Below are 23,354 nucleotides of genomic sequence, written 5' to 3'. Positions count from 1 at the left end.
TTCCAGGACGGCCAGTCCCGGACGGTCCGGCAGTTCCAGTTCACGGACTGGCCGGAACAGGGCGTGCCAAAGTCGGGGGAGGGCTTCATTGACTTCATTGGCCAAGTGCACAAGACCAAGGAACAGTTTGGCCAGGACGGCCCCATCTCCGTCCACTGCAGGTGAGCCGCCCCTCAAGCCCAGCTGGGGAAACTGAGGCCCAGCGAGCACGGCCTCGAGCCTCCCCCAGGCTCACGAGTTTGGGCGCTCTTCGTCCCTGAGGAGTTGGGCAGGCACGTGGGGTTCTCCGGGGCGCCCACCCCTGAATCGCTGTGCCCGCCCCAACAGTGCCGGCGTGGGCAGGACGGGCGTCTTCATCACGCTCAGCATCGTGCTGGAGCGCATGCGGTACGAGGGCGTGGTGGACATCTTCCAGACCGTGAAGATGCTGCGTACCCAGAGGCCGGCCATGGTGCAGACGGAGGTGAGAGCCCGGCCCCACGCCTCCGTCCTCCCGAGCTTCCGTTTCCTCTTCTGGGAGATGGGCGCAGTCAGCCTCGACTCTGGGTTGTCGCGGGCGGAAGGGGATTAGTCAGACCTCTTGACGCAAGAGTAGAGAGAAATCCAGGGCCGAGAAGCAGCCCATGGAGAGGGCAGAGAGGCGTCTGTCCCAACTCCAAAGTCACAGCAAGTCCACGGCTCAGCTAGGACCCGGACACAGGCCAGAGATCCGGAAGCTCCCTCCTGCTCCCCGGATGGGGAAAGTGAGGCCCAGAGCTAGAAGGGGCTTCCCTGGGATCACGTGTTGGGCATTCCAGGTGTCCTCCAGGCCGTCCCTTCCCGTCACTGTGGAGACAAAGCTGGAGTCAGACCCCCAGCCCCGAGGGCCCTGCTGCAGGGGGAGGGGAGGCTTGCAGGCAGGTAGAGGGGAGGCCGTTCTGGGGCCAGAGCCCAGCCTGTGTGAGTCTGCCCCTGCAGGAGCCGGGCGGAGGCCCTGACTGAGCCCTGCCCCCCTCCCCCACAGGACGAGTATCAGTTCTGTTACCAGGCGGCGCTGGAGTACCTCGGGAGCTTTGACCACTATGCAACCTAAAGCCATGGTCGCCGCCGGCCAGATGCCACCGGCCCCGATGCCTCTGCCCCTGCCGGGTGGGCCCCTGGAGGCCTGGACCCCGGCGGCCGGGGTGGGAGGAGGCAGCGGCCACGTGTCTGCACGGTCTGCAGGAGCGATGCGGCCCCCGAGCCCCCCGTGTGGTGCCCAGCAGCCTCCCGGCACCGGCCGCCGCCTTCCGATACTTGGCACATTCCTCATTTCCTTCCGATTCCAAACGAGATTCCTGGGTGGGGGGGTGGGGGGCAGTGAGCAAACAGGGGTTCTCCCCGGAACCAGAGGAGGGCGGGGCCGTGCGCTTGAGCCCCAGTCCTCCCCCCGGGGGAGCCCTCCTGCCCTGCAGGCTGGGGGCGCCGCCGGGCTGGAGGGGGGTTGCAAAATTCAGCTTTCTTTTCAGACTCCGTGTAACTGTATCCAGTGACATTTCTTTTTTTTAAATAGTGTATTTTTTTTTCATTTTTTTTAAAGAAGAAACAAACAGAAAAAGGAAAAAAAAAAAAAAAAGACTCGCCAGTCAACAAATTTAAAAAGAACTTTGCTTATACCTGTTCCGTTCACAGACAGTCTATTTTTACACCGTAGAGAACGCGCTTGTGTGGCGGCTGTGTTCGCAGGTGCGCGGCCCGTGACCCGCCCGGGGCCGCTCGGCTTCCTCCCCCTGCCGCCGACGGAAGGCGGGCCTCGCTCCAGAACAGGAGGCCCTCGTGCTCCTGGTTTCTTCCTTTTTTTTTTTTTTTTTTGCATTTTTCTTTTACTTTTTTAATTCTGAAACATATCAAGGACCGGTCTGGGGGAGGGGGGCAGTGGGGGGGCAAGGGGGGCTCCAGCCCACCAGCGTCAGGTTCAAAAACCCACCGGGGTGGGTGCTGCCGCCGAGGAGAGGGCAGTGACCCCCACCCCCGCCCCCGCCGCCTCAGCCCCTGCCGTCTCCCGCCCCTGAGGAGGAGGACTGAACAAAACAGGGGGTCCCGCGTCTTCTGGGAGAGAGAGGCCATGTTCTGCCCGGATCAGGGACCCTTTCCCCCGGGACTATGGGGCAGTTTGGGGGCAGAAGCAGAAGGATGGGATTTCCCCCCCACCCCTGAGCAAGTGAGTTTTTCTCTTTGTACAAGAGCAGATCTGCCGTTGCTTTCAACACTGTTTATTCCAACGGAAGCAGCTGGGTGGTTTTCCCACCTCTGCGTATGTAGATATATCGACTTTGTATTAAAGGAAGATGGTCTGACCCCGGCCGGTGGTGGAGTCTTTGTCATGCCCCCGTCTCGTCCCTGGGGCGGGCGGGTGCCCACAGAGCTGATGCGTTTTCGTTCGGTCGTACAAACAGTCTGGTAAGGAAGGTGGCCCAGAGAGGTAGTGCCGCTGGCCCGAGATCACACAGGGCCTGAGGGGCCATAGTGGGATTGGAGCCCAGAACCAAGGCTCTGGTGTCCAGGGGCCGCTTCACGTCCTCAGTGATAATCGTGACCATGGCTGGGCATCTGCCGTGGGCCGGCTCTCTGAGGTGTGGGGGTCATCAGCCCAATTTACAGATAAGGAAACCAAAGCTCAGAGAGGGGCAGACACCAACCCAGAGTCACACAGTGGGTTTGAAGTGGGGCTGGGATTCGTGCCCTGGTCTGTCTCCTCCACGGCTGAGGGGTCAGTGATGGAACTGAGTCCATGGAGGGAAGCATGGGGTTGGGGTCACTAGTTTTCCTATGCTGGAGGTCACCCAGTGAGTGGACCGAGTCAGACGCAGGGGCATGGGGGGGGGGCATGCTGGTCCGCAGCCTTGCCCGAGCCTCTTCGTGCTCTGACACAGGTGCTAGATAGGGGTTGGGCGGTCCCTCCCATGGTTACAGGGACAAGACGGGGAGGTCTTATTGAGGCCAGGGGCCCAGCCTAGGAAGGGTAGGGCCACCCGTTTGAGAAACCATCAGATCCAGTAGTCAGAAAGTATATATACGAGGTGTGACTAATGCCACGAATTAGCTTAGCCAAACAAATGTATCGAGTCCTGTCTCCCCCACCCCCCGAGTTCTCAAACACACAGGGAACATTTACACGGATCAGCAGTGGGGATCTCCACAAACCCCAAGAAACAAATAGTAGATAAGATAACCAGACTTGGGCCCCCAGGAGTAGATTCTGTGATGAAAAGTTAGCCCTCCCCTGAGAAGGGCCTACGATGGGAAATTTAAAAGCACTTTTCTTTTCTCTTTTTTCTTTTCTTTTCTTTTTTTCTTTTCTTTTCTTTTAAGATTTTATTTATTTATTTGACAGAGACAGCCAGCGAGAGAGGGAACACAAGCAGGGGGAGTGGGAGAGGAAGAAGCAGGCTCCCAGCAAAGGAGCCTGATGTGGGGCTCGATCCCAGAACGCTGGGATCACGCCCTGAGCCAAAGGCAGACACTTAACGACTGCGCCACCCAGGCGCCCCTAAAAGCACTTTTCTAAATAAGGCTCGGGTTAAAGAAGGAACCAGCATAGAAATTACAAAGCCTTTGAAACTGAGCGATCGATTCAGCGAGCACATTACACCGTGAAATGTGTGGGACGCAGACAGAGGGGTACCCAGAGGCATGCGCCTGGCCTCGAACAGGCGGAAAACAAGGAATTCTGAAAAAGCAAGTGAGCTTCAGAAATAAAGGAACCAGGCTTTCAATTCAGGTAACTAGAAAAGAACAGAATAAATCTAAATAAAAAAAGAAAGATAAAAGTTGGCTCTAACTCTGGACAGTTTTGAGTTATTCTGTTGCGTTAACAAAACGAAACACTTTCTGAAAACACCAGAAGTAGGTAAATCATAGGTTAAGTACACTCAAGAAAAGAGAGTAACCAGGAAGGTGAGAATTAACTACAGACAAGCATTTTTTTTTTTAATTGTGAAGTGTATCAGGAGAAGCAGGGGAGCTGGCGTGGGAGGTGTCCTTGTCCTGCTGCAGGACGGGAGGCGGGGGGATGGGGTGGGGAGGACAGGCCTTGAAGGAATATTAAGACTCACACGGGGCACTGAGCACCTCCCAAGTTCTGACAAGTAGGGAGGAGGGATCTTAGTAACAGATTGTGGGACAAAAGGGACAGAACAGTCAGATTATTTTTTGTTAATTTTTTTAAAATATTAGAACATGAGAGGGGGCAGAGGGAGAAGCAGACTCCCCGCTGAGCAGGGAGCCTGATGCGGGGCTTGATCCCAGGACCCTGGGATCGTGACCTGAGCTGACGGCAGATGCTGAACTGACTGAGCCCCCCAGGCTCCCTCAGAACAGTCAGATTCTAACCCAAGCCTGGTCTTACCTGAATCATGCAGGATTTGACCAAGACTGTTCTGCCCTCAGAGGGAACCCAGTCCTCAAAGCCCCTCTAAGGAAGCATCTCTTTTTTCCCTCCCTTGGTCTCCCAAGCCATTGGAGCAGAAGCGTCTAAACAGGGTCTACCTTCCACTCCGTGCTGGAAACTGGACAAGGAGGGTCTCTAAGGAGGGTCTCTAAGGAGGGTCTCTAAGGAAAGTTAATGTGTGTGACTGTCAGCTCTGGGGTTCAGCCCTTGAGACGCTCGTGCCTGTGATTGGTGGTAGGTGACAGCGGGTAGGGACCGATCTGAAGACTTCTGAGAAACTGAGGACCTTACGGAATTGCCTCAACCCACAGACGTGATCACGGAGACGGCATCTCCAGTCGCCCTGTTCCTTACCACAGGACACCATGGCATCCACCCCCATTCATTGAGCACTTACTGTATGCTCAGCTCGTACAGTCCCATTTCATCCTTGCAACAATGCACGGGTGGACAGATAAGGAAACGGAGGCTCAAACAAGTCAGGTCCCTCCCCCAGGATCCCACAGACAGTGGTAGAACCTGGACACGGAGCCGAGTCTGCCCATTTCCCACAGCCATCGTGAGGGCGTCCCACCTGCATGTGGCCAGCCTCACCCACACAGGGCAGCCCCCAGCTGGAAGGGACAGAGCCTAGAACAGAGCCCATCACCAAGCCCAACACCAGGGAGCCAAGGCCTTCTAGCACGTGGGGTGGGGGTGGGGGGACACAGTGATACACACTGTGTCCCAAACAACACCACCTTAAAATGTTTAAAGCAAAAACGCCCCTGACAAAGAAATAGCTCCAGCCTTCAGAGCAGGGGACTGACCCTAACTCGGGAATGCAAAGACCAAGCTGACAAAACAATCAGGATCTCCAGGCAATAATTAACGCAACAGCAAACGTGATCAGATCCATACGTAAGGTCTGCGTACCCAACAAACAAGGAACGTACATTCTGTCCCAACACTTGGAGCCATCACAAAGCCAGACCCTGTGCGAGGTCCTAACGGCGAGCTCAACGTTCAGACTTCACGCACCAGCCCCAGCACAGTAAGATTATAAATCAGGGTTGATCCGTAGTTCCTCGAGGCCACGGAGTTGGGAGAGTTTAAATAGGAGTGAAAGGCAAATCACACCGAAAGTACGAGACATTTAGGGCTGGATGAGGAGACCACTGCAAATGAAAACCAAAAATGTACTCTGAGGTCAATTTAAAGCCTTAAATGCATTGATGGGGGGAGAGAGATCACTGACTATAAATGAAATAAGCAGCCAAAGAAGGACTCAGAGGGAAATACATAGCCTTTATATAAATTTATGAGGAAAATAAAATAAACTAGGTAAGATTTCACCTTGATCATCTACAAAAAAAAGACCTACCCAAGGAAATTCTAGGGAAAACATGAAGAAAATCAGAAATTAGGGGCACCTGGGTGGCTCAGTCAGTTAAGCACCTGCCTTCGGCTCAGGTCATGATCTCGGGGTCCTGGAATCGAGCCCTATGTTGGGCTCCCTGCTCAGCAGGGAGTCTGCTTCTCCCTCTCCCTCTACCCCTCCGCCTCCCACTCCCGCTCTCTCTCTAATAAATAAAATCTTTACCAAAAATTTGTATCTATCTGGCAATAGTAGCTAAAGCAATCTGCTGATTCAATGCAATCCCTATCAAAATCCCAAAGATCTTTTTTGCAGAAATGGCAAAGTCAAGTCTCAATTTCTTTTGGAATTGCAAAGGGCCCAGAATAGACAGCACTATCTTGAAATAGAACAATAAATTTAGAGGACTCACATTTCCTGATTTTAAAACTTACACTAATCAAAATACTGTGATACTGGCATAAGCATAGACATATAAATCAGTGGACTAGAATTGAGAATCCAGAAAACCCATACATCTGTAACCAATAGATTTTCTACAAGGGTGTCAAGACCATTCAATGAAGAATGGACAGTCTTCTTTTTTTAATTTATTTATCTTTTGAGAGAGAGAGAGAGAACAGGGGGAGGGGCAGAGGAAGAGGGAGAGAGAATCTTAAGCAGATTCTTAAGACAGAGCTCAAAGTGGGGCTGGATATCACAATCCTGAGATCACAACCTGAGCCAAAACCAAGAGTCGGTTACTTAACCATCTGTGCCACCAGGTACCCCAAAGAATGAATAGTCTTGAACCGATGGTGCTGGGACAACTGGAAATCCACCTATAAAAGAATGAAAGTGGGCCTCTATCTCACACTGTATCCAAAAATTAACTCAAAATGGCTCAAAGAACTAAATGTAAGAGGTAAACTATGAAACTCTTAGGAAAACTCATACATTCAGGGTAATTACTCCCTTTTGGCTGGAGAAAGGACAATTCAGCAAAGGGTACATGGGTACATCCAACCATGTGTAGTGTTCGACTTTTTAAGTTAGGTGAGAAGTCTTGCTATTATATCACTTTTGTGTATCAGGAATAATAGAATAATAAATCTATCAATTGGAAAAGGGAGAAATATCACCCAATTTTGAAAAATAAACAACTTTTTTAACTTTATTACTTGGTAATGTTGAAATTTTAGAAGAGTTGGCAAACTATTTTCGTAAAGAACCACATATAAATATTTTAGGCTTTACAGACCAGAAGGCCTGGGTGCAACTAGTCAGGTGGGCTGCTATGTCACTGAAGCAGTCACAGACAAAACGAATGGGCACAGCTGTGTTCTAATAAAATGTGATTTACAAAAATGGGTGGTGGGCTGGCTTTGGCCCACAGGCCATAATTTACAAACATGTCAATCCCTACTTTACAAACATGGTCCACCGTATTCAAAAATGAGACAAGGAATATCCGTTATCATAACAATTCTTTCATGCAGTACTAGAGACCCCAGCCAATGCAATAAGACAAGAACAAGAAATGAGGTACAAGTGTGAAAAAGAAAAAGACAAAGGTTTTAATATTGCCAAAGACATGATTGCCTACCTAGACAACTCCGAAGAATCATCTTAAATTGTATTAGAAGCCATAAGGAAATCCAACAAAATACCGATTATGAAACCACCATAAAAAGTCACTGGCCTATTTCTGAAGTTGATGCAGCTCAACTAAGAACACTTCCAGCCACAGATAGCTTTGATCCAATTTCTATCAGCTGCTCAGCATGCTCAAATTAAGACCTTTATGACCATATACCCTCAGGCCAGAAGAAAAGTAATTTTCTATATAAAAGAGAGGTCCAGGGGCACCTGGGTGGCTCAGTTGGTTAAGCATCTGCCTTCAGCTCAGGTCATGATCTCAGGGTCCTGGGATCAAGCCCCACATAGGGCTCCCTGCTCGGCGGGGATTCTGCTTCTCCCTCCCCCTGCTTGGGCTCTGGCTCCCTTGCTCTATCTCAAATAAATAATAAAATCTTTTAAAAAAATAAAAATAAAAGAGAGGTCCACCCAGCTCCCACACTTGGCATTTGAACCTGACTTTCTGCAAAGTCAGGCGGAATTCACTGGTTCTTCTCTACCCTTTGTGCATAGTCAGTAAAGCTTCTCTCTCTGGATTGCAATTACTTGTTTGAAAGAACAGATTTTTTTTTAAGTCATTATTTTGTATCACTAGGATGTGCACAGGTATTACCTGGCTTGAAGTTAGCTGTGAGACAGATGCTTTGGAAAAGAAGGGAGCAAGGGAGGAAATTAATAATGACAACAACAATAATAAAGTCCATGGGTGAAAAAAATGGATATAAAACAGGATATTTGCATAGTCTCAAAGTATCTACACACAAGACACTTTTTAATTACAAAGGCAAAAGAAAGAACTTTGCAGTGGGGATGCCTGGCCAACAAGACCTTAACCAAGTAATCGAAGTCAACGCCCCCCCAGCGATAAGACATACCAACATCACACGCCTCCTGATACACATGAGAAGGACTCTGTATCGTTTCTGTTATATTCTTGCCCCCAAAGGCACCATCTCAATCTAATCGTGAGTAAACACTAGGCAGATTCAAGTTGAGGGACTTTCTACAAAATAACCAACCAGTACCCTTTAGAGTGTCAAGACTATGGAAGACCAAAGAATGAAGATCTGTCACAGACCAGAGGAGACTAAGGTGGCATGATGACTAAATGCAACTTGGGGTTCTGGATTGGATTCTGGACCAGAAAAAGGGCACGAGTGGCAAAACTGCTTAAATTTTAATAAAGTCTGTAGATTAGTTACTGGTATTGTATTGATGTTAATTTCCTGGTTTCAGTCAATGTACTATGTTTTTTGTTTTGTTTTGTTTTGTTTTCAGAAAGGGGGTAACTTTTTTTTTTTTTAAAGATTTTATTTATTTATTTGACAGAGAGAGACAGCGAGAGAGGGAACACAAGCAGGGGGAGTGGGAGAGGAAGAAGCAAGCTTCCAGTGGAGGAGCCTCACGTGGGGCTCGATCCCATAACGCCGGGATCACGCCCTGAGCCAAAGGCAGACGTCCAACGACTGCGCTACCCAGGCGCCCCCAGTCAATGTACTATGTTTATGTAAGATGCTAACATTAGGAGAGGCTGAGTGAAGAACACACAGGAACTCTCTACTATTCTAGCAATTTCTTTGTGGGTATAAAACTATTTCAAAATAAATAATTATAAGTTTTACTGAATTATAATTCACACACAATATTAAATTAGCTTCATATACATGATAGTGATTCCATGTTTTTATACATGACGAAACAGTCACCACGATAGTTCCAATTAACATCTACCACCATATAAAGTCATGGGGTTTTTTTAGATTTTATTTATTTATTTGAGAGAGAGTGTGTGAGCAAGGGGAGGAGTGGATGGGGAGGGAGAGGGACAAGCAGATTGCACGCTGAGCACAGAGCCCAATGCAGGGCTCGATCCCAGGACCCTGAGATCATGACCTGAGCCAAAGGCAAGAGTCGGATGGTCAACCAGCTGAGCCAGCCAGGCGCCCCCACCATATAAAGTTATCACAGTATTATGACTACATTCCCCATGCTGTACATTATACCCCCATGACTTATTTATTACATAACTGGAAGTTTGTACCTCTTAATCCCCTTCACCCATCGCCCCCACCCCTCTCCCCTCTGGCAACCAACAGTTTGTTCCCTCTAAGTCTGATTCTGTTTCATTTTTTAGAGTTCACATGCAAGTGATGTTATATAGTCTTTGTCTTGCTCTGACTTGTTTCACTTAGCATAGAATCCTCTAAGTCCATCCGTGTGGTCGCAAATGGCAAGACTTCGTTGCCTTGAATGGCGGAGTGATACTCTGCTCTGTACATGCGCCGTGCCTTCTTCATCCTCTCCGGTCACAGACACTCCGGCTGCTTCCATGTCTTGGCTGTTGTAAATAATACTGCTGTGAACGCAGGGGTGCGCGTATCTTTCCAAATCAATATTTCTGCGTTTCTCAAACACTGAGAAGTGGGATTGCTAGATCATATGGTGGTTCCATTTTCAATTTTTTAGGAACCCCCATACTGCTTTCGATGGAGGCTGTACCAATTTACATTTCCACCAACAATGCACGAGGTTCCCCTTTCTCCACGTGCTCCCCAACACTTGTTACTTCTTGTGGTTTTGATGCTAGCCATTCCGACAGGTGTGAGGTGAGATCTCATTGTGGTTTTGATGCGCGTTTCCCTGATGATGAGGGTCGTCGAGCATCTTTTCATGTGTCTGTGGGCCATCTGGATGTCTTCTTTGGAACAATGCCTGTTCAGATCTTTTGCCCATTTTTTAAATCAGGTAGTTTGGTTTTCATTGTTGTTAAGTTGTAGGTGTTCTTCATATATTTTGGCTCTCAACCCCATATCGGATATATTACTTGCAAGTATCTTCTCCCAGCACTAGGGTGCCTTTCATTTTGTTGATGGCCTCCTTTGCTGTGCAGAAGCTTTTCAGTGTAATGGAGTCCCATTTGTTTTTGCTTTTGTTGCCCTTGCCTGAGGAGACAGATCCAGAAAAATAAGGCTAAGACCAATGTCAGAGAGCTTGACGCCTACCTTTTCTTTGAGGAGTTCGATAGTTTCATGTCTTACTTTCAAGTCATTAGCCCACGTTGAGTTCATTTTTGTGTATGGTGTAAAAAAGTGGTCCGATTTTCCCAACCCCATCAGTTAAAGAGAATGTCTTTTCCCCACTGTAGCTTTTGTCCCCTTTGCTGTAGATTAACTGACCGTGTAAGTGTGGGTTTAAGAGTTAGGATCACGGCCACCTGGGTGGCACGGTGGGTTGTGGGTCTGATTCTTGGTTTCGGCTCGTATGGTGATCTCAGGGTCGTGGGACTGAGCCCCACATTGGGCTCCATGCTCAGTGGGGAGTCTGCTTGGGATTCCCTCTCTCCTGCTGCCCCTCTCCCCACCCTCACCTCCCCCGTCCCGCACACTTGTTCTCTCTCTTCTCTCTCAGATAAATAAAACTTTATTAAGAAATGTAAAAATAAATAGATAAATGAAAGTTAGAATCCATTTCTACAGTCAGCTAGTTGTAATGGCAGCTCTAGCCAAGGAGAAGTTGTAAATAACACAGACCCTGGATGGTAGGGGTGGGCTCCGGGGCCTGGGAGGAGGGGAGCGTGGGGACTCGGCGTTGAACAGGCACGGGGCTGCAGATCTGTCAGAAGAACAGGGCTCTGGACGTGGACGGGGTGGGGGGCAGTTGTGGGATAAAGTGAACCCACTTGATGCCATTGAGTTGTGCCTTCGAAGTGGTTACAACGCTACCTTTTGCATGACGTGTATTTTAACACAATAAGAAAAAAGAAAATAGTAAGGATTATAAATGTATCCACACTGAAAAGAAGACGAGACACACTAGCTCTTTTCTCAAGGACACATCTGCGATTGTAAATCCAGGGAAAATGCGATGGGCAGCGACACGTGCACGCGATGCCCATCCCCCGTGAGGTATGGCCCTTTCCACACAGGACCACACGCTGGGAGGTGAAGTTCGCATCCCCTCCCTCAACTCCTGGCGGGCTTGTGACTAGACCTGCAGGGTTCAGGGGAAGTGGTGCTGAGGGATCCCTGAGGTGAGGTCATAAAATGCCATGAGCTTCCACCTGGCTCTTGGAGACGTTCACTAGGAAGCTGCTCCTTGGGACGTGGTCCCCTGGGTCCCCCCGTAGGGTGAAGTGGCCCCACCCACATGGAGAGGCCCCCTGCAGGTGCCCTGGTCTGCAACCCCAGCTTGTTAGATGCGGCCCGGACATCACGCCATGGAAACCAGCCCCCACCTACATGGTCTGGACGACCGACCGGCGGCATCGGGGCCCACAGCATTCCAGAGTCCTCGGTGGGGACCACGGAAAGCTTGCAACACAACCTAGAGCAGAGGGCAAGGAAGTGGCCACGATGAAAGATGGGTGGACCCGTACTTTGGGTTTTACAGTAAGACTTCTGGTTAATTATTGGTGGGGAGGGCAGAGGGAGAGAGAGAGAGAATCTCAAGCAAGCAGGTTCCACGCCCAGCGTGGAGCCCGACATGTGGCTCAATCTCACAGCCCGGAGATTAGGACTTGAGCCGAAATCAAGAGTCAGATGCTTAGCCGACTGAGCCACCCGGGTGCCCCAAGGTTTCTGGGTTTATGATGGAAAATGCATCCGTATGGTGATTATGTGACTAAAAATGAATTCAAAATGTAAAGGAAAGCCCTTCCATCCATTATCGCCTATTAGAGACTTCACAGCAGCCCAGGAGAATGAAGACACCGTGAAATCTTGCTAACGATGCTGTCTCCCCTTGCGGCCCCGTCACTATCACGAAAAACGACTCCCATTGACTGATAATTGTAGTACGTCACACCGCTGCAATAAGGCACTGTCATCATCCCCACTTTGCAGATGAGAAAACAGAGGCACAGAGAGGCTAAGTAACTGGCCCAAGATCACACAGCCAGAAAAATGGCAGAGGCAGGATTTGAACCTGGGCTTTCTGGCACCAGAGTGTTCATAATACCGAACAAGCCTTGTGTCGGGTACTGGATATTCAAGAGTGAACAAGACGCACAACCCCCACCCCCACCCCTGCCCCTGCCTCCATGGGGACTGGTGCCAAGTGTGGGAAACAGACCCACAAATGAAATTTCTATGCTACTTTGCCAGGGAGAACACAAGCTGGGAAGCAGACAGGAGGGGTTTGGAAAGGCTTCTCAGGGATGGGAGTTGAGTGGAATTTAATGTCTTCATGGAGGCGGAGGGCAGAAGGCCCAGCCGTGCAGTGGTGAGCAAGGGAACACGGCTGCAGAGGACCATGTGGACAGACATAAAGTCACCGACCCCACTGGCCCATTCACTTTTACTGCGGTGGGCCTTCCCCTCTGAAGGCCAGCGGTTGTGCCCATGAGCTCAGATAGGGTTGGGGGGCGCTGGACGCCAGTCCTGGAGGAGCACAGGGGTGGCCAGCTGTGCCACCTCTCCAGTGCCCAACACGCAGGCTCCTGCACAGCTCCGCGGGCCGCCAGCCTTCCCGCGCTCCTCCCTCTGGCCAGAGTCAGCCCCCGATGCAGGGAGGGGCCACGCAAGCTGGGTGCTCCCCACCCCCCTGGGGGTTCCCTCCACCCCGGCTGTCCAGCCAGCCTGATCTTCCTTCTGCTTCTCTGTGGAGTTAAACCACTGTTACGGGCTGACCGGTGTCCCCTCCAAATTCATATGTTGAAATCCTGCCCCCCAGGGAGATAACATAGGAGGTGTGGCCTTTCGGGGGTGATTAGGTCATGACCGTGGAGCCCATGTAAATGAAATCCGTTCCCTTATAAAAGAGACCCCAGGGAGGGACGCCTGGGGGGCTCAGTGGGTGAAGCGCCTGCCTTTGGCTCAGGTCAGGATTCCCTCTCCCTGCCGCTCCCCCTGCTTGTGCTCTCTCTAATAAATAAATAAAATCTTAAAAAAGAAAAGAAAAGAAAGACCCCGGGGAGCTCCCTCTTCCTTCCGATACACAAGGACGCAGCAAGAAGGACCCGGCTATGAACCGGGCAGCGGGGTCCCACCAGACACGGCAGCCGCCAGCATCTGGATCTTGGACTTCCAGCCTCCGGGAATGTGGGAAACGCATGTCTGTCACTGATAAGCTGTGCAGTCCCTGGTTTCCCTTACAGCAGCCCCAACGGACTAAGACTGTCCCCCCCCCCCACCCCCAGGGAGAGAGAGAGAAGCCCAGGGGAGTCTCCACCCCAGGGACAACCGCTGTTCTGATTTCTCTCACCGTGAAATAGTCCCGCCTACTCTCAAGCTTCCGAGGAATGAAATCACGTGGCCTGCGCTCTTTGCAGTCCGGCTTCGTTCACTCCATGACATGACAAGGGGGTTCCTGGGGGGCCCTGCACGCTCCCTTTACATGGTGCCCGCTTTCCTACTGCTCCACTATTATTTTCTACGGCCAGGACATTTATTCCACTGTTGATGAGCGCGAGGGTTTGCTTCTAGTTTAGGACCCAAGTGCTGCAGACATTCTTGCACAAAGGCTTGGAATATTATGCTCCCCGAGACGGTAGAATACCATGGCTCAATGACACGGAGCCAGCCCTGGCGCAAACACCCAGGAGCAGAACTGCTGGGTCCTCGTCTTCTTCTTTTGTCTTTTTATTTTTCTTAAAGATTTTATTTATTTATTTCTCAGAGAGAAAGAGAGAGAACAAGCAGGGGGAGCGGCAGAGGGAGAAGCAGACTCCCCGCTGAGCAGGGAGCCCTATGCGGGGCTCGATCCCAGGACCCTGAGATCATGCAGGACCCTGAGCCGGATGCAGTCGCTTCACCGACTGAGCCACCCAGGCGCCCCTCTTCTTCTCTCATTTTAAAGGATATCAGGCCTGGGGTTCAGGTCCTCGGGTAGGCGAATTCTTATGAACATAATTGTTTCCTTTACATTTTTTTAAATTAACAAACTGTCCTTTTTAGGGTAGCTTTAGGTTCACAACAAAACTGAACAGAAAGCATTGATTTCCCATAAACCTCCTGCCCTCCCCCCACATGCACAGCCTCCCCCGCCACTGGCATCCCTCCGCAACAGAGCATTTGTTAGAGTCGATGAACCTGTGTGGACACATCACCTCCCAGAGTCCCGAGATTATATTAGGGTTCACTCTGGGTGTCATACATGAAGTGCATAATGACGTCTATCCATCACCGTGGTATCGCACAGTAGTTTCACTGCCCTGAAAATCCCCCGTGCTCCTCCTGTTCCTCCCCCCCCAACCTATGGCAACCATTCGTGTCTTCTCTAACACCGTCTGTACGATTTAGGCTTCTCCAGAACGTCTACTGGGAATCCTACACCATGCGCTCTTCACCTTGGTTTCTTTCACTTGATCATATGCATTCAAGGTTCCTCCATGTTTTTTCATGACTTGATGACTCGTTCCTTTTTGGTGTTGAAAAATCTCTCACTGTCCAGATGCCCCACGGTTCATTTATCCATTCGCCAATGGAAGGACATCTTGGTGGCTTCCAAATTTTGGCGATTATGAATGAAGCTGATCACCCTCTGTGTGCAGATTTTTGGGCAGACAAAAATTTTCCACTCTTCCGGGTAAATACCAAAGGGTGCCATTGCTGGGTCATACGGTAAGAGTAGGTCTAGTTTTGTAAGAACACTACTAACCTCTTGGAGTGGCTGGACCATTTCGCATCCCCACCAGCAACAAATGAAAGTTCCCTTTGCTCCACACCCTCGCCAGCGTTGGCCGTTGTCAGTGTTTGGGATTTTGGCCATTCCTGCAGGTGTGTGGTGGTGTCTCACTGGGATCCCCACTGCATTTCCCTGATGACATAAAATGTGGAGCCTCTTCTCGTGTGCTTATCTGCCCTCTGGAGATCTTCTCTGGTGGCATGTCTGTTCAGGTTTTTTGCCCATTTCTTAGCTGGGTTAGCTGTTTTCTTATTGTTTTGTCCCCCACAGTTTCATTGAGATATCACTGACAAAGATAGTATCCACTTAAGGTAAACAACATGCTTATTTTGATATAGGTTACACTGTGAAATGATCACCACAATCAAGCCAGTGAACGTACCCAGCACCTCACATAATTGCCTTCTCTGTGTGTATAGTGAGAACACTTACGATCAACTCTCTTAGCAAACTTCAACTCTACAACGGTATCAACGATGCTCTCATTGCCGTACGCTAGATCTCCAGAACATACTCACCCCAGGTGACTAAAGGCTTCCCCATGTCACACCTGCTCCCCTCCGCCCAGATCCCTGGCAACCACCATTCTACTCTCTGCTTTTAGGAGTTTGACTTTTTTTTGGATTCCACAGAGAAGTGAATACCTCACAGTTTTATTCTTTCTGTGTCTGGCTTCATCCATGTAGTGTAATGTCTTCCAGGTTCATCCCTGTTGTCCCAGATGACAGGATAGTTCCCTCTTTTTCAAGGCTGAATAATATTCCATTGCATGTATAGATCACATTTTTACCCATGCATCGATCAGTGGACACGTAGCTCGTTCCCATAGCTTGGCTATTGTGAATCATGCAGCAGGGAACATGGACGCATGGATATTTCTTTGAGATTCTGATTTCGTTTCCTTCAGGTATGTACCCAGAAGTGGGATTTGCTGGACCATATTGTAGCTGTATTTTTAATTTTTGAGGAACCTCCATACTGTTCACAGTGGCTGCACCACTTTGCAGTCCCACCAACAGTGCAGGAGGGTTCCCCGTTCTCCACAGCCCCGCCAACATCTGTCGATTTTAGCCATTCTGACAGGTGCGAGGTGATACCTCATGTGACTTTGGTCTGCATTTCCCTGATGACGAGTGACACTGGGCATCTGTTCATGTGTCTGTTTGTCACCTGCGTATCTTCTTCCAAGAAATGTTTATTCAGATCATTCACTCATTTTAAAATTGGGTTATTTCGTTTTTTGCTACCAAGTTGTTCAAGTTCCTTCTGTATTTTGGAGACAAACCCCTTATCAGATGTGTTGCTTGCAGATATTTTCTCCCATCCCCCAGGTTGTCACTCCACTCTGTTGATGGTTTCCTTTACTGTTGGGGAAGCTTTTTAAAAGCTTTTGGCGTCGTGTTGAAAAAAAATCAACGCCCAGATCAATGTCATGAAGGTTTTATCCTATGTTTTCCTCTATCATTTTACAATTTCAGGTCTCACACTTAACGTCTTTAATGCGTTTTGAGTTGAATTTTGTGTATGGCATGAGGTAAGGGTCTGATTTCAGTGTTCCGCACGTGGCTGTCCAGTTCTCCCAAGACCATTTATTGAAGAGACTTCCCTTCCCGTTGTGTGTTCTTAGCACTCTTGTCAAAGATCAGTCGATCATAGACGTGTGGGTCGTTTCTGAGCTCTCTCTTCTGTTCCATGGACCTGTGTGGCTGGGTTTACGCCAGTACCATGCTGTTTTGGTTACCACAGCCCTGCAGGAGAATTTGAGATCAGGACGTGTGATGCCTCCAGCTTTGTTCTTCTCATTCAAGATTTCTTTGATTATTCAGGGACTTGTGTGGTTCCATATGGATTTTAGGATTGTGTTTTCCAGCTCTACAAAAAACACACCGTTAGAATTCTTACAAAGATTATACTGAATGTACAGATCACTTTGGGTACTACGGACATTTCAACACTACTAATTCTTCCAATCTGCGGGCATGGAATATCCTTCCATTTATTTGTGTCTTCGGTGTCTTTGATCAGTGCCTTATCGTTTTCAGGGCACACGTTTCTCACCCCTTTGGTAACATTGATTCCTTAGTATTTTATTCTTGTTGACGTTTGTAATGGGATGTCTGCTTAACTCCTTTTTTTGAGTAGTTCATTGTTGGTATATAGAAATGCACCCGATCGGGGCGCCTGGGTAGCGCAGTCGTTAAAGCGTCTGCCTTCGGCTCAGGGCGTGATCCCGGCGTACCGGGATCGAGTCCCACATCAGGCTCCTCCGTTATGAGCCTGCTTCTTCCTCTCCCACTCCCCCTGCTGTGTTCCCTCTCTCGCTGGCTGTCTCTCTGTCACATAAATAAATAAAATCTTTAAAAAAAAAAAAAAAAGAAATGCAACCGATCTCCGCTGTCCGCTGCAACTTTACTGAATTCATTTGTGTCCTAACCAGTTCCTGGTAGGCTAGTGGGGGTCCTGCAGGCATGATCATGCCGTCTACAGACAATTTTACTTCTTCTTGTCCCAGTCAGACGCCTTGTCTCTCCTTTTCTCGCCTGACTGCCCTGGCAAGGGCTTCCAGGATGATGTCGAACAGAAATGACAGGAGTGGACATCTTTGTCTTGTTCCCGAGCTTAGAGGAGAAGCTCCTGCCTTTTCTGGTTTGAGTCTGATGGGACCTTGTGATTAAGTTTTAAGAGTTATCTGCTTGTGCTGGACAGCAGTCCTGTATCAGAGGTGTCTTTTGCAAATACACTCTCCTGCATATTTATTCTCATGACGCTCTGTCACATACGCAGGTGGCAGGTGACGCCACCTGTGGTTCTTTGAAGTCTCCTCCTGACTCCAGATGAAGTGCGTGGAGGCAGGGCGGCGGCATCCGGAGAGGGCCGTCCACACCACGCCACGCCCGGGGAGCGTCCTGCTGCATGATGATGAACAAAGGGTGAGGACCGGGCTTGAAACGAAAATTGTTCTTTTTTAAAAAACCTCAAAAGCCATTTTTCCCCCCAGCTCGGCCTGTAACTGCTGAATTCATTAAAATCCAGAAGAAAGGGGAAAGGGAGCGGGTGAATTCTAATTTTCTCTTTGCATTTCAATGAGGGCAAACAATGGGCGGCTGCGGCCGGAGGGCTTCAGGCGGAGGCTGCCGGCACCCCCACAGCCCCCCAGACCGAGAGCAGCCTGGACACCACAAAGGCAGGCAGGAGCTGCTCGTCTCAGAGCTTTGTTCCCTGGCGGAGGCACGGCCTTTCCTCCCTCTGGCCCTTTTAGAACGGGGCTCGGCTGAATGAACCTCCTGAAAAGCCAGCCTTGCTGTCTTGGGGCCCTGCGGATGGTTCCCGGTTCTGGGATGATTGGATGGGCTTAACCCCCTCCTTCCCGCCCCCCAGGCACCCTCAGCGGGGAGGCGGGACAGGAGAGCCGCAGAGCCTGGGGCGGGGCGGGGCGGGGGGGGGGGGGGCTTGGCAGGTGCACCCAACCCAGAGCCCACGGCGATACCGACCTGCTGGGAGCTCCCTCCGCGGTGACTTCCTACGATGATCCAGGGTCTCTCCGGGTTTATACCCTTGAGAGCCACAGGGAGCGGCCCCACGCTTCGTACAGCAGGATGGCTAGCCGTGGTCCCCCGCGCCGTGCTGGGGCGAGCACTCCGCTGGGGGCGGGGGGCATCAGAGGGGCCAGCTTGGGATTTCCCCCAACGGTCACATGACCCAGCGACTCCGCACCCTGGTGTCCACCCAAGAGTCACAAGCAAGTGATTGTGCAAACACGTTTGCGTTCTCTCGTACACATTTGCTCACAGCAGCGTGATTCTAAGAGCCAAAATGTGGAACAGCCCACATGTCCATCAACGCCAAATGGATAAAAAAAATGCAGCCCATCCACATGCCGGAGTATCATTCAGCCACAAAAAGAGCGCGGCGCCCACATGCGCTGCCCCTGGGACGGACCCCGAGCCCAGGACGCTCAGGGAGGGAACCAGTCACAGAAGGCCCCACGGTGTGTGAGTCCACGTGTGTGACGCGTCCAGAACAGGCTCCTCCATAGAGACGGAAAACAGATTAGCGAATGTCAGAGGCTGGAAAGGGGGGCCGAGGGTGACTGCTGACAGGGACGGGGTTTCTCTTGGGGTGATGGAATGTTCTGGAATGAGAGGGTGGTGACGGTTGCGCAGCTCTGAATGAATGAAAACCACTGAGTTATAAACTTTCATGTGTTGACTTTATGCTATGTAACTTCTTTTTGTAAACCTTCAGGGCCTCCGAAGGCCGACTGTGCACTCCCAGCCCCCCACCACCCCCTCTTGCTGTCCCACCTCATTGGGCTGTCCAGGCTGTTCTCTCTCTGCCTGGAACCCTCCCACCCACTCTTGCCACTCCTGTGTCTCCCCCTCACCGTTCAGGGCCCAGCTCAAACTTCTTCCAGAAGCCTTCACAGGCCCTGCAGGCCAGGTCAGCCCCCTTAAGACATCCTCCTAGCTCCTCGACTTCTCAGCGTTGACCACACTGGCGATATTTCCACGTATGGGTCTTTGTTGAGAGAACCACAATCTGACTCACCAGACTGTGAGGTTCCCCGGGGCAGGGATCTGGTCTCTTGAGAACCACCAGGTGTCAGCACCCCAGACCTGGCATCCAGGAGTTGCTGGGTAAATATTTGTCAGACAGGCAAAAGAATGAATGAATGAACCCAGAAGCTGAATGAATGTCGCTGAATCGACAAACATTTGTTAACTGAGCACCTACTATGTGCCAGGCGCTGTGTCTGGTGTAAGGTCACAGTGGTGAATGATATGGGCACAGAGGACCAATACGACATGGCCAGGTGGCTTCTGATATGGTCCCCGAGGACCCCTGCTGCCTGGCGGTCACACTCTGTGTGACGGGCAGGACCCATTCTCTCCCTTTGAACCCACGGAATAAGGCCGGAGTGATGAGATGTCAGTGCAAGAGGAGGCCGTACGTGTCCGGGACTCCGTCTTGCTCCCACTCTCTGGCCTTCTTGCTCACTTGCTCTGATGAAGCAAACTGCCACCTGGCGTTGTCAGGGGCGAGGAACAGAGCGTGGCCCCAGCCACCAGCCAGCAAGGAACTGAGGCCCTTAGTCCCACAGCCGTGGCTGTAAGCGTGGAGGCGGAGTCTTTTCCAGTGGAGGCTTCAGACGAGGCCTTGGCCCCAGACCCACAGCTCATCAGAGCCTGCGAGACCCTCAAGCGGGAGACCCACCCACACTGCACCCACAGCCCTGGCCCGCAGATGCCGTGCCATAAGTGTTGTTTTCTCAAGCTGCAAAGTTTGGGTACTGCTTGTTACACAGCAATAACTGACCGATACGTGTGTTGACCCCAGTGTCAGGTGCATAAGAAGGGCTCGGCACGTGCTCGCGGTTTTGATGACTCCTGTCATTGCGGCAGCGTGCACAGCAGGGTGCGAGGCACTGGGCTCCAGGGGGATGTGATGTCCTGGCTGGGGACCCGGACCCCCTACACAGTGTTCTCTTCAAACAGCCGGCCATAGTCCTGCAGGAGACAGCCACCCGTCGCGGCCCCGTGCCCCCCACACTTAATCACACCTGGTTCTGGGTCACAGAGTTTCTCACTGCATGTGGTTTTGGGGGGTGTCACGATGCCCTCTCACTACCCCATGCAAGGTGCAGTCACGGGTTTAGGCTGAATAACCCTCTCCTAGTACTTTGGAACAGGTAACACGAGGGGAGGGAGGCAGCCCTCACTGTCCCCCCCTATCCATATCCTGCCACCGAGGTCCGTCCCCCCAAGACGGCTGCAAGAGATTCTGTCCCTGGCTCCCGAATTATCCTGGGAGAGCCAAGCCCACCCTGATCCCAGAGCTCGGTGACTGGGAGGCTGACCCCAAACAGCCCCGCACATGGGCCATAGGACCCGCCACAAGGCGGCACTCGCCTCAAACCAGGGCTGGCTCTGAGGCCCGGCGGGCGGACGGGGGGCCCTCGGGTGACCCTGCTTTGGAGATGGGAGGTCTCCCTTGGTGGGAGGACCAAGATCACTACTGCGCCCTGTTTTCGCATCTGGAGCCCCTCCTCCCTCAGCCTCTCCTACGTTCACTTTTACTCAGCGGAAGTTAATATCCCACCAGGATAAAAACCAACCGACCAACCAGCTGTGGCCCAGTCTTTGTTTATGTTCTATACATAATCCCAATGTTTAGGTTTTTTTTTTTAAGAGGGGAGAAAAACTAATTACATCAATGAGGGGAGAGAGCCATAAATCACGGCGTTAGGCTGGGAACGCGGGCGGCTCGGACCAGGCCCACAAGCCGGCGACAACTTCTTATCTCGTTACAGTTTAATTAAGAATTATGTTCGAGCATCTTCTGTTTCATTATCACCGGGCCCAGCTGACTTCTAATCTTTTCTTACCCGGCGTACAGGAGGGCCTGGTCCAAGATGCACGCTAATGAATTTACAATTCTCTCTTTGGGGAACTTTAATAAAATTAGCCCACACAGAAGATGAACGCAGATATGGTAAACTTCTGGAGGGAACATTTGCTTTCAATTACGAGAGATCTGGAGTAAAGGGCCGAGGGGCCCCCAGGGGGACCGTGGAGGCAGCAGGAAAGGATGCCAGGAGGCTCGGATGTGTGATCCGCGCCACACTTCCCTCCCTTGGCAGACCTGAGTTTCCTGGTAGATACTGAGTACCTACTGTATACCACGTCCTGGGCTGGGTACCTTTGGGGGAGCAGGCCGAGGAGACAAACCCCTCAATCGTCTTCAGGTAATCGTATAATACGACTGTGAGTATATCTCCAAAGGTGAGCACAAGGAGGTGTGGAAGCCTGCAACAGGGAGCTCAAGCTGGATGGTGGCATCAGGGGGGCCTCCCTGGAGGAGGTGTCACGCAAGGTGAGACCCAAAGGATGAATACAAGTTGGGGCCAGAAGTAGGAGGGGTGAAAGGTGCTCTGGGGAACAGCCCGGGGAAAGGTCTGCAGGGTGGAAGGGGCTTGGGGCATTTGCGGAATTTGGCGGCGGGGAGTATAGCGTGGGATAAGGTCCAACAGGTGGAAACACTGCATGTGGGACTCGGAGACCCGCGCTGAGGAATTTGTCCTAAGAACAACAGGGAACCCAGGCAGATGCTTCAGGTACTGTGAGGTCAGTGGATACGGGTCACACCCCAGCCTCAACACACCAAAGGCTGCTAATTAGAAGTCTCTGTCTCCACCCCCGGGGTTTGCTTCAGCTGCAGGAGCCAACTCAGCCCTGTGCAGGGTGAGCCGGGGTGCTGGAGCTAGGCTGGCTGCCACCCAAAGCTCACCTCTCACTCACCCCTCACTCACAGGGATGTGCTTCGGGTGGGACGACTCAGGTTGTGCACTATATGGTCTCCAGGGGCTCTGGTGGGACTGAGCCCCATTTACGCACAGGCGTCACGTACCCATGAAAGCACTGTGTATTGACTCCCTTCCTTTCCAGTCTCAATTCTCCACCCTCTCCCAGGGCTTCCTGGGATCACCTCCCACATTAACTACTTGCCCCCAAATCCTTGTGTCTTCTTCTGGGGAGCTCAATCCAGGATAAATAGCAACTGCCAAAGTGACAGTGGCTCAGACAAGAGAAACAAGGTATCTGCAGGTGAGCGACTCGGGGCTGCTTAGCACATCGGGGGCCATCAGGGTCCCAGGCTTCTTTCTTCTCAGAGTCACTGCAGAATCCAAAGTGGCTGCCAGAGCCCCAGCCATCGTGCCTTCATTCCAGGCAGCAGGCAGGAGAAAAGGGTGAGGGAGGGGGCAGAGGGACCAAATGATGCAGTTTCCACCTGAATCAGCTTCTTAAAAAAAAAAAAAAAAAAAAAGCCTCCCTAGAAATCCTACGTGAAACCTCTGCTAAGATCTCAGTGGCCAGAATGTAATCATAAGATCACATCCAGTTGCAAAGGAGGCTGGGAAATGTAGTCTTTTAACTACATGTAAAGATGCATGGGTCCCCCAAATAAAACCAGGATTCTGTGACTAAACAAGAGAGGGAAAAGGACATTTGGGTGGGCCAACCATGATCTCTACTGTAACAGTTGTAAGCTATTTGTTCATTCATTCATTTGGCAAGCATCTATTGAGCACTTACTGCATACCAGGCACCTGAACGTCCAATAGTCATCAAACCAGGGCAAGATCCTTGCCCTCCTGACGCTGACAGAGTAGCAACTGAGAAATATGATCAGATTTAGGTTTTAAAAGATCCACCTGGCTTTTGCCCAGAGAAAGTACCGGAGGAGGTGGGGGCCGGGCGCAGGGAGGTGTGGGGATAGAGAGTCACGGGATGTGGGATGCAGTGAGGGATTGCTTCTGGGGGCGGCAAGAGAGCCGGAGATCCTGGTCAC

At 51.0% G+C, this 23,354-nt stretch overlaps 1 protein-coding gene across 4 annotated transcripts in view; it reads left to right on the top strand.

Annotated features, from left to right (window-relative positions):
* PTPRS (protein tyrosine phosphatase receptor type S) overlaps positions 1-2,320 on the top strand; it is a 96,696-nt gene extending 94,376 nt beyond the window's left edge. For all 4 annotated transcript variants that reach the window (XM_057311443.1, XM_057311442.1, XM_057311444.1 and 1 more), the window contains 3 exons: positions 7-161; positions 328-463; positions 1,004-2,320. In XM_057311443.1, the coding sequence (XP_057167426.1) occupies positions 7-161; positions 328-463; positions 1,004-1,072 (360 nt within the window). In that variant the 3' untranslated portion in view covers positions 1,073-2,320. The remainder of the gene's footprint in view (positions 1-6; positions 162-327; positions 464-1,003) is intronic.
* The last annotated feature ends 21,034 nt before the right edge of the window (positions 2,321-23,354 follow it).

The sequence above is a fragment of the Ursus arctos genome, unplaced genomic scaffold (genome assembly GCF_023065955.2).
Source record: "Ursus arctos isolate Adak ecotype North America unplaced genomic scaffold, UrsArc2.0 scaffold_14, whole genome shotgun sequence".
In the NCBI taxonomy this organism is placed as follows: domain Eukaryota; kingdom Metazoa; phylum Chordata; class Mammalia; order Carnivora; family Ursidae; genus Ursus; species Ursus arctos.
Note: the sequence above shows the minus strand (reverse complement) of the source record. Positions and strands in the feature narration are given on the sequence as shown.